Genomic DNA, 12,088 nt, shown 5'->3' with positions numbered 1-12,088 from the left:
CAGCCTGTGCTGTATGCCACACAACTAATAGATCAGTAGAAAAGTCCGTGTTTTGACAAATAACTGACTTTTTTTATCTCATCAGCCTTATGGCTAAAGGGGGTCGTGTACACACATTGCTATGGCAAAAATGTTCCTCATCGAAATGTTGGTTTTGGAACGCATGTTTCTTTGCGCCAAATTCATTTCAAACTATTTGGAGTCGATTTACAAATTTCCGTTTGTTTGTCTGTCTGGCTGGTGCACACCGTAACTCTCAAAGGGAGTAACCGGTTTCAATCAAATTTTGTTCATGTAAATTTTTCTTCCAAACTTATATCATGTTGCAAGTTGGGGAATATAGGTCCACTCCTTCTGGTACTTCCCACACAAAGTGGTCAAAATATTGATGAAAATAATTTTGAATTATCATGCGAACGGAGTATCCGATTTGAACAAAACATTGCATAAGCTAATGCATTGATCATTCATATATAATGTTGTAAGAAGGGACTTATCGGTCCACAAGGGATTCAATTTGTTATTGATTACTCTGAGGAGACTATTTTTCCATAGAAAAAAATCCTCTGAGGACTATTTTTCAATAGAAAATAATTGCTCAGTTCATCTGAGGACTATTTTTCAATAGAAAAAAATTCCTATTTTTTTTCTATAGAAAAAAAATTCCTCCGCTCATCTGAGGACTGTTTTTCTATAGAAAAAATTCCTTAGTTCATCTGAGGACTGTTTTTCTATAGAAAAAAATTCCTCAGTTCCTGTGAGGACTATTTTTCTATAGAAAAAATTACTCAGTTCCTCTGAGGACTATTTTTCTATAGAAAAAAATCCTCAACTCCTCCTTAGACTATATTTCTATTAAAAATCCTTATTTCTTCTGAGGACTATTTTTCTATATAAAAAATTCCTCAGTTCCTCTGAGGACTATTTTTCTATAGAAAAAAATTCCTCAGTTTGTCTGAGGACTATTTTTCTATAGAAAAAAATTCCTCAGTTTGTCTGAGGACTATTTTTCCATAAGAAAAAATTCCTCAGTTCCTCTGAGGACTATTTTTCTATAGAAAAAAATTCCTTAGATCCTCTGAGGATTATTTGTCTACAGAAAAAATTCCTCAGTTCCTCTATACAGGAAAAGGAAAAGTTCCTCTGTACACCTAAGGAAATGTGGGATGATGGCATTTTAGATCAACTTTTTCTTCACAAAAATTCATTTTGGATCGATCAGCTTTTAATTACGTTCTGCGGTAACCTAGAATATGTTTTTATTATTAAGCCTCTCATTTGTATTTATTTATTAAACAAAGAAAACATTTATTTAAATAAAAACTAAATTAAAAAAAATAAAAACCAAGCTTTTTTATTTACAATGGGTTACATAAAAGTTTACACGTCCACCACATTTTTTCCCCAAAATTCACAAAAATACCAGGCGCCCAGAATCGAACAGTAGGTGTATGCCCAGAAAAAATTAAAGAAAAATCTGGGGCCTGAAAGTATGCGGTATTGCCAGATCAAAAAAATTAAAAAATTCGATGTGGCAATGCCATTTTTCCACCGAGTTTTGGTATGGCAATGCCATGCATCAAAATTCAGAGCATACTTTCAGGCGGCAAAAAATATTAATTTTTTTTCGGGTATACCCCTACTGCTGAATCCTGGGCGCCTGGTATTTTTGGGAAATTTGGTATATGGGAACGAAATTTTCTGGTTTTTGGAAAAATTGTTCGTTACGACAAATTAAAGCGGGTTCGACTAGTTTTTGTTATAGTATAGGGGTTTTTTAATAAGAAGTTTTATTGTGACATTCAAAGAACTGAACTGTTTTGAGATATGTTCTTCCTTAATTTTGTATTGGAAGAACATTGGAAAGAAACCCTTATACTTACCCTATCATTTTCAAAATCACACCCACCCAACCAAATAAAAACAAATTAGGTTTTTAGTTTTCAAAAGAAAAAAATTAATAAATCTCTTTATTTTGTTTTTTTGTTTATTTTGCACAATTGGTTTGGGTTGGTTTTTAAGACAATTTGACTAATTTTAAATTTAATTTAATATTCAATTTAGACTATTTTACAATATGCTTATTTCACTAATTTATTTGGTTAAAAGTCAAACTTGGAACAATATTTCATCCTCTTCATCGCCTTCGTCGTCTTCTTTACCTCCTTCCATTTCCTCTATTCAATCTTATAGACTATTGATAATCCCTAGCTTCATTTCATTTGTGTGGATTCGGCAAAAACACCAATAAATATTTGTGGAATATTTTTTTATGTTTCTTTGTTTGTTTTTATTTCTTTGTAATGATTTTCATAACTTCCATGCATTCGTTCTTCAAAAAATACTTAAAAAATTAAATATTTGGTTGTTTCTTTTAAAGCGATAAAGCGTTGATATTCAAAATTGAATTTTGTTGTGCAAATGAATAATGTGGGGGTTTTTTGATACATTAAGTGGGGTACATTTTTCTGGATTGGGCTTAAAAATGACACAATTCATAAAAAAAATAGTATCGATCATTTGAATAGGTGATCTTTATGATTTATTTGAGTTTTGGACTATATTTTGTGACACCATCCACAACTAGACCGCTGAAATTTGAATATAGGGCAAGTTTCAAAATTTATTGGTAGACTTTTGCGACATTGTCATTAATGGATAGTCCTGGAATATATAGTGGGATTATTATGTTAGAAAAATTTCAAAATGTATAGAGTGGACTTGGAAAATGTTTTAAACTTTATACTATGTTCTATTCCGATTGTTTCGATTTTCCCTTTATATTTTTTAAAGTTTTATTAGTTTTAGGGTACGGGAACTGAATATTAAATTTTGAATATGTCATTTTTATTTGTGGCTGTTAGCAAAAATGCAATCGACAATTTTTTTAAAATAATTATGCCATAAATATTAAAGTTTCCATTTAAAAATAAATAATTCAAATACCAAAACAAAAATGTTCTACTCTTCTAAATTTTTATAGCAAAACTAAATTAATTTCTTACAAATAATGACTTTTAAAACGAAACCATAATATTATTATATCCTACACCACAACCATACGGACTAATCATTATTGTAATTTTCTAATAAACGGATTTTATATCATCCCCACAGTGTATGCTGTAGGTAGTGGAATAGTTAAATCACCCACCTCCAGGGCTTCTGTCCCCGCGGACCACAACTAACTATGGGGGGTGTTTCCCTAAAACAAAGAAGAATTAAAGTTACGGTGCAGAGCCTAAATAACTCAGTATCGGCGGGTGTCGTTGATCTGCCCACGAGTCGTCATCCCGTCTTGTCTTGGCATCTGTAGTCGAATGTATAGCTACAAGCACTCAGCCTTCGGCAACACCAACTCGAAGTTGAGGAACCACAGGGGAAGAGCAATCTCGACCCAGCCTTCAGAGGCAGGAGGAGACTCAACTTCGAACTCTGAGTCTGATCGTGGTAATCAGACAAACATAACCGTCTTGGAGAGCCGGAAGAGCGAAGAGGCTGACAAAATGATAGAGGAGGTGTAAAGTAAAGATATCGCCAAACTCACAACCAGGAAGAATCAGTTGTCTGGGGCATCAGGGCGGAAGTTGGCCAGAATGAACCGGATGAACAAAAAGGGCGAGATACAGACAGAGGCTCAAAAGGATAAGCCTGACCTTCCCTCCACTTCTGCGGAAGCGGCGAAGAGGATAAGGTCTCCGGATGAGCAGGCGACTGTCAAATCTGCCAAAAAGAAAAAGAGCTTCTCATCGACCGATAATAAGAGGAAGCTGAGTCAAACCAGTGTCAAAGGAGACTACCATGAGAATCCACTGACGAGGGCAGACGAAGTTGGCTCTGTGTCGGAGTGCCGAGTCGGAATCTTCCATTTGTAAGGCCGGGAAATATTGTTCCTAGACCCAGCTTTACTCATACCGATCGTTATATAACGACTAACTGAGTCCATCTAGACATCTGTGTCCCTCCGTCTGTCCATTATAATTTTTAAACACGATACAAGCCATGTAGGTAGGATTGGTTCTGGCCAAAGAAGACTCCAATTGTTTTTTGTAATGATCGGTTAAAATTTTAAAACTTTATTTTTGTCTGTTTTTTTATTGTTGCTCTAGAGGCCACAATTATGATCCGGAAGTCAGGGAATTTTATACCAGGAAGGAAATCTCGCCAAAGAATAAGTATGACTATTTTGATAAAATTCGGTAATTTTGTGTGAAAAATTACAAAAATTTTTATACTATGGCGAATATATTTACTCCTGAAGGAAGTCCCATAAGTTTCTTCTGTACCATGCTATGAATGAGTCTGACTGGATATGCTTATAGAAACATGCAGGCTTATCTCTTAGCCGTTTATAGTATCGGTTTCAGTCGTTCCAAAGCTCTTTCAAAGTACGTTTCGTAGGTGACAAAGTCTCTTTTAACATTTTTGCTGCCCCGTTCAATATGGAGAACCAAGGGAAGCATTTACGGCATGTTATGCTTCATTGCTTTAAAAAAAGGAAATAGTGCAAAGGACACTGTAGACGAGATGTGCACCGTTTACGGGAGTGGTAATACGACCATTAGGACGGTCCGCAATTGCTTTAAGAAATTTAGAGCCGGCAATTTTGATTTGCAAGATGAAGACCGCAGTGGCCGCCCAGTAACGACGTATGCGGATCTTATCAAGACTGTGCTCGCTGAAAATCCGCGATATAGTGTGCGCGAGATAGTGGATGACACTAACATTCCCTAGACAACGGTGCAGAGGCATTTGATCAAGATGGGATATGCAAATCGGTATGAAAAGGAAAGAAGCTTATGGGACAACCTAATATATCCAAGATGAGTGGTTGATCTTTAAATTGATACCAATTATATTGATGTATGTACTCGGATATGGAGGTTATATGTAAATATTTAAAGGTGTCTATGTGTTATGATATTGTTTAGTATTACTATTACCCCAGTGGAGGGTGGAAATGTCGCGCTGCTCGCTTTGAAATTATACATGAAGTTCCGAGTATGGTCAAGGACGAAGCCTATAATTTTCGGTGATGTTGAAATGATATTTAGGGGGTGCAATGAAACGAAAACTTTATTTTTTCAGATTTTCTAGACGCTCAAGAGGTCATTATAATATGCAGAACATCACATATTTTACACGGTCATATTTCCGACCAAATACTTAGAACGGCTGTTTAGATGATAATCGGTCAATATTCTTACGGTCAATTCAACCAAAACCTGAAGTGACCTATTTTATTTTTTTATTCACTTCGGGAAAACAGGATTTGGAAAATATGCCAGGGTTAGAAATTAGAGGGTGCAAATATCGCGAAATATTGCTCAGGCTCAGAATATAGAACCGCAGAATGTTAGATTTTCGTGCTAGTTGTTTAGGGTATCATATGGTGGGCCTGTCTGACTATACTACTCCTCCCACAGGATTTGACATACAAAGATAATGAGGTCACTGGCTATTTTGGTATAGTAAAGACTGGATTTAGTTTTGGATTTTTATTTTTCGGTTTTTAGTTCCCAGTCCATTTTAAGAAACATGTATTTGAAAAAAATGGAGTCGGATTCTATTTAAGAAGAACGAAACTTATTTTTAGCGTCGAACCTAACAAGTACTATATCAGTTATACAGAAGTACTACGGATTGAAATATTTAAAAAATGTGTCGATATTCTTGTCAGGGTTGGAGACCTTCTGTATAAAAGACGGACAAGTAGTCAGGTGACCTCCTTAGAACCTCATATACCAATTATTATGAAAATATACATATCTACAGGAAAAATAATTTTTGTTCTTACGTTTGTCAAAATTTCGTATGTTTTTGTGGTGCAGGATATTACGATGATCGGCTTTGCCGACATTATGTTCTCATGTTCTTTGCTTTAATTTTTATGCTAATAAAAAGAGATATCTAAAATTTGACCTGAATTTGTGTCAGCATTCCATTTGTATGTATGTATATATTTGTGGGTGTGGTTGTTGTTGTTGTGTATATGTCATCTTCATTTTGCAACGTGACTAAAATTATTATTCAGTCAAATGATCCCTTTCGCCAATGTTGGCCTCATTACAATGATCTTCTTGGTTTCTAGTTGTTGTTTGTGTAGTTAAATCGTGATGTTGTTGATTTCCTCGATATGCATCACAGCTACCACCACATAAAGCCTCCACCTCATGATCACGATCATTATCTGCATCATCGTCGTCGTCATCATCTTCGTCGCCTACCCTATTGCCGGTATCATTTACCAATGTCACCTTGGGTTGAAAATTCGTATAACACATGTGCTGAGGTGAGATGCCATTGGTGCTGTGTTGCTGATTGATTTGTTGTTGGTGTAGTTGTTGTTGTTGTTGCATAGGCAGTGTTTGTGTTGTAGGAATCATTTTGCTAGGACTGATTGTGATATTTTTCTGAGAATCTCCATCACCCGCCATCATCATCGCATGATCACCGTTGTGATGACCATTTCCTGGTGGCATTTGTGTATTCACCACACTAACCGTGGGTGGAACATTCAGCATTGTTCGGATATTGGATCGGTGCCGCAGGCCTTGTTGTAAATGTTGTTGATGCTGTTGTTCGATATTGTCTTTGTGTTCCAGCGGATGTTGTTGCGCGGTATGATGATGAAGGTGGTCCTTTTGTTCTGTTTGAGATGATGGGAGAAAATAAAAGAGATATTAGAGAGTTAGAAAAAAATAAATTAATAAATTAAATAATTAAAGAGAAAAATTTAAATTTTGTGGATAGAAGAGGGGAATTGTGACTAGAAAAGTAATAAAAAATAGAATTTATTCCAAGAAAAATATAGACCTTGACAGGGAGTCCTTGAAAATTTATTAGAATACAGAAGGACATAGATATGTGGGTTGGTATTCGCATATGTTTAAAATTTGTAAAGAAAGAGGTTGGTGGAAATATTCGGGGGAGAAGGAAAAGTGCATCTTATTCGGAAGGCAAAGGGAAGTCAAAAATTATAGAATGGAAATAAAAATTGTCAAAATAATATTTGAAATAAAAAAAATCCTATAATCCTATGTTCATCGATCCATCTAGAAATAAGGTCATATATTTCTTCTAACTCACTTCTTGACCCTATTCAGGACCCTATTAAATTTTCTTTTAAATTAAATTTGTTAATGAAATTTGATAACCCTATTTTTGTGACCCTCGCCAGGAGCAGGTTGAAATCCTACTCCTAGTCCAAAAAAAAAAAAATAACCTGCAAATCCCATTAAAATACAACAACAACGAGCAAATTATTGCAACACTAATCGTTTACTACTTACCCAATGATGCAAGCAATTTCGGTTGCAATGGCATCAGATAATCATTGCCTGTGGTAGCAGCTCTTGGCTGTAGGCTCTGCATTGCCGGTACACTTAAAAAGTCCGCTGGGGAGAAATTAAAAAGCGATTAGGCCAAAACACATATACGCACAAACACACACAGACACACTCTCTCTCTCTTTCGAAATTAAGTGAAAGTGTATTTGGTTGGTTAAGTGGACAACAAAATAACTGGATTATTCAAAACGGTATTAAAAGTCCATTTAAGAGTCATTTTGGGGATATCCGAACATTTGCGTATTTCTCTCTGTTTACATAAATAGTTTTCGGGTTTTCACATTCAAATGTATGTATGTTAGTTATGTTGTGAGTTAGTACGTATGTTGCTGTTGTTCTTAGTTGTTGTTTTTTCCTTCATTTTTTTTTGTACATCATACTCTAGTTATGAGGGTGTTTGGTTAGCAACAAAACGCATCCAAGCAAAACAATTATGGAAATATATTTTTTTTTTAATGTAATGGACTTGTTGAATATATGTATATATAGTACACTTACATTTACATATGTATGTTTTTTTGCATATATACACAAACATGTGTATGTAGGAATGTTTTTGTTTTTGCGGGCGTATATGTACATTACATGGAAATAAAAAGGGTTTTTTGTTAACTTTATATGTTGGTGAAAGGGCAAATGGATGCAGTGCATCAATGTGGCTGAAGCGCAGCTAAATGTACAATTTAACTAAATTAAATTTCAATATTCAATATTTAACTTAAAATCCCATACAAGGACATATACAAATATGATTCAAGCCAAGGCATAAAAAATAACACCCAGGACACAAAGAACCCGGAAATTGCCGACGTGAGAAAATTTTCCATAGAAGATATATCACTGACGTGAGAAAATTTTTTTTATCAGTGATATATATTTGTATATAGAAAAATTATCATGAGTGATATATTTGATGATAATTTATATATTACTGATGATAATTGGTTGATAATTTATATATTTTTTTCTATAGAAAAATATGTCACTGATGATAATTTTTCTATTGATATATTTTTCTATAAAGAAAAATTATCATCAGTGATATATTATTCTATATAGAAAAATTATTATTAGTGATATATTTTTCTATTATCATCAGTGATATTTTTTATAGAAAAATTATCATCAGTGATATTTTTCTATATAACAATTATATATTTTTCCATATAGAAAAATTGTCTTCAGTGATATTTTTCCATATAGAAAAATTATCATCAGTGATATTTTTCTATAGAAAAATTGTCATCAGTGATATTTTTCTATAGAAAAATTGTCATCAGTGATATTTTTCTATAGAAAAATTGTCATCAGTGATATTTTTCTATAGAAAAATTATCATCAGTGATATTTTTCTTAGAAAAAAATTTCATTTGTGATATTTTTATCAATAATTATCTTCTGTGATATTTTTCTATAGAAAAAGTATCAGTGATATATTTTCTATACAGAAAAATTATCATAAATGATACATTTTTCTATAGAAAAATTATCATCAGTGATACATTTTTCTAAAAAAAAATATCATATATATATTTTTATACCCTCCACCATAGAGGGTATATTAATTTTATCATTCCGTTTGTAACACATCGAAATATTCATTTCCGTTTGTAACACATCGAAATATTCATAAAGTATTTATATTTTTGATCAGGGTAAAATTCTAAGACGATCTAGTCATGTCCGTCTGTCCGTCCGTCTGTGGCAATCACGCTATCTTCTGAAGAAAATGAGATAGGGTGCTGGAATTTTGCATAAAATTGTCTTTTGTCTGCAGGCAGGACAAGTTCGAAGATGGGATATATCGGTTCACGTTTAGGCATAGCTCCCATATAAGGGTACCAAACAATTTTCGTTATTTTGAGGTTCTTAAGCGTGTTTTCCAACCGAAATCGCTGAAATTTGGTACTTTGAGTTCTTATTGGGTAGCAAATCTCCCTACTAAAAATTAAAAATATAGGTCAATTTATTCTGGTACCCCCCATATAACGGTACCCCTAAATTTTCGGTATTTTGCGGTTCTTGAACGCATTTTTCAACCGAATTCGCTGAAATTTGCTACATTGGGTTCTTATTGGGTACTAAATGTCTCCACAAAAAAATATTAATATAAGTCCACTTTTTCTGGTAGTCCCCATATAACGGTACCTCCTAATTTTCAGTATTTTTGTGGTTTTGATCGTATTTTTTCGCCGAATTAGCTGTAATTTAGTATTTTGAGTTCTTAATAGGTACCAAAACTCCTCACAAAAAACTATGAATATAGGTCCATTTTTTGGGTTAGCCCCAATTTTCGCTATTTTGGGGTTCTTGAGCGCGTTTTTTAACCGAATTTTCTGCAATTTGGTATTTTGTAGTCGTATATGGTAACTAATCTCCCTACCAAAAATTATTAATATTCTCCCCGTTTTTGGGTAGTCCCCATATAACCCCCTTTTTATATTAAAATAGTTATCTAATTTGTTCCGCGTTTTGAATTTGGTTCTAAGACTCTGTTGTAATCATTTCTCCTGCGGAGGATAGCGAGATATACAATTATAACGTAAGGTTCGATAATGAACTATAGCCGCATTTAGACCTAGCCCCTGTATGGAGGTTCCAGAAGGAGTGGACCGATATTCCCCATCTTGGAATTAGAACTAAGTTTGGATGAAATAATAAGATGTGCAAAGTTTGGATGAAATCGAAATTTTCTGAAACGGATTTGGTCCAAAGAACAAATATTTCGATGAGGCACATTTTCACCGTGTTAAGTTGTATACACCCTCATTAGCCATAAGGCTGAGGGTATAATTACCCATTAAAAAGTTCTGAAATTTGTATTATGGTTTACATAATCCCTTTTTAGAAATGTCGGTATAGGTCCACTTTTTGGTATGTTCCCCTTATTTTCATTTCTAGTACCTATCAGTATATCTATGGTGGAGGGTATCCAAAGTTCGGCCCGGCCGAACTTAACGCTTTTCTACTTGTTTCTATTAAAAATAGCGGTGTAAGTGTTTTCATATGGTCATTTAAGCCTCCCTGAGGGCTTTACTATTCACTCAAATTGTCTTTAAAGTAATTATATGTATGTACGCATATTTAAAATGATATATCTATATATGTAAATGTTTACGTTTTTTTTACATATGTATATTATATATTTGAATGTTTTGTTTGTTTGATTTTTTTAGTGTTCTACTTACAGCTAATAACTGAGGGACCCGTTCTCAAAGGCATCGGTGATGTTTGTATCGATGTTTCAGCGGATCTAGTGCTATGCTTTACAATGCCAGCTAGAGGATTCTGTGGTCGTTCTATAATACTAACACCATTAACATTTACACCATTCATGCTCTCTGTATGTGTTTCTAACATTGAAATTCCAAAATAAAAAATATCCAAAAGAAATAAAAAACCCATATGAAAACAAGAAATAAAATAAATGGAATAGAAAATAAGAAGAAGAAAAAAGGAGAAAAATATTACGAAAAATGGAAAACAATAAATCAACACATCACATCGATTACAATTCATCAAAACAACCAACCAAACAAGAAAAAAGGAATGAAAACAAAAACAAGAAAAACACAACAACATAAGGCAACCCAATCAATAATAATAAAAGAAACAACAACTCATATCGCATAAAAGTTTTTTTTCGGGGAAAATAAAGGGGTGGGAAACGGAAAACGGAAATGTTGCAAATGAAAAATTATATTGAGCCAATAAAGCTGTCATTATTTAGCTTTTAAAAGTTCTCTACTACAATCATGATAATACACTTAGGAATTGTATACCATGTGGAAAGTGTTATTGGATAGTTGAGTTAAGTTGAGTGGAGTAGAGTGATAGGAATGAATAGTTGTTGTTCATGGTTGATGGTTGGGAGGGGGAAATCTAAAACAATATGTCATTACCGATTTTCGCTGTGGCAAAGGCTTCCTTCAGCATTGGATTGTGATGCGGATGTGGATGTCCAGTGGCCACAACTCCCGGTGCCAGCGAGGTTTGTTTATAGGCATGTGTACGACCTCTGGTTGGAGGAACTGGTTCACGTTTGCGACGCGGTTGTTCTACGGGAAGAACACGACGTCGTTGTTTGGGTAGTTTTGAGCGAGCCTGGAAAAGAGGGGCGGAAACGAAGAAAAAGACCAACAGATTTGTAAACTTTTAAAATACAGAAAAGTATTACTTATGAGAAGACTATTCTAATTTTTCTATAGAAAAAAGATTTTCAATGGAATATTAAACTTTTCTGAACAAAAAAAAATAGTGATACTTTTTCTTTAGAAAAATTATCATCAGCGATATGATGATGATACTTTTTCGGTAGATTCGGCTATTTTTCTATAGAAAAATATCACTGATGATAATTTTTCTATAGAAATATATCACTGATGATAATTTTTCTATATAGAAAAACATCACTGTCTTCAATTTTTTCTAAATAGAAAAATATCACTGTCGTCAAATTTGCTATATAGGAAAAATATCACTGATGATAGTTTTTTCTATAGAAAAATATATCACTGATGATAATTTTTCTATGTAGAAAAAATATCACTGATGATAATTTTTCTATGGAGAAAAATATCACTGATGATAAATTTTCTATATCGAAAAATATCACTGATGTGAAATTTTTCTATATCGAAAAATATCACTGACGTGAAATTTTTCTATATCGAAAAATATCACTGACGCAAATTTTTCTATATCGAAAATATCACTGACGCAATTTTTTCTATATCGAA

The 12,088-nt window shown here is 33.6% G+C and overlaps 1 protein-coding gene across 1 annotated transcript in view; it reads right to left on the bottom strand.

Annotated features, from left to right (window-relative positions):
• Nucleotides 1-6,026: 6,026 nt before the first annotated feature.
• Nucleotides 6,027-12,088, bottom strand: part of LOC133331034 (potassium voltage-gated channel protein Shaw) — a 59,750-nt gene continuing 53,688 nt past the window's right edge. The window contains exons 9-11 of the mRNA XM_061539436.1: nucleotides 11,252-11,453; nucleotides 7,293-7,397; nucleotides 6,027-6,649 (exon numbers count right to left, since the gene is read on the bottom strand). Coding sequence (XP_061395420.1) covers nucleotides 6,027-6,649; nucleotides 7,293-7,397; nucleotides 11,252-11,453 — 930 coding nt within the window. The remainder of the gene's footprint in view (nucleotides 6,650-7,292; nucleotides 7,398-11,251; nucleotides 11,454-12,088) is intronic.

The sequence above is a fragment of the Musca vetustissima genome, unplaced genomic scaffold, assembly GCF_032173495.1.
Source record: "Musca vetustissima isolate MV318-11 ecotype Yass unplaced genomic scaffold, APGP_CSIRO_Mvet_v1 utg12485, whole genome shotgun sequence".
NCBI classification, from domain to species: domain Eukaryota; kingdom Metazoa; phylum Arthropoda; class Insecta; order Diptera; family Muscidae; genus Musca; species Musca vetustissima.
Note: the sequence above shows the minus strand (reverse complement) of the source record. Positions and strands in the feature narration are given on the sequence as shown.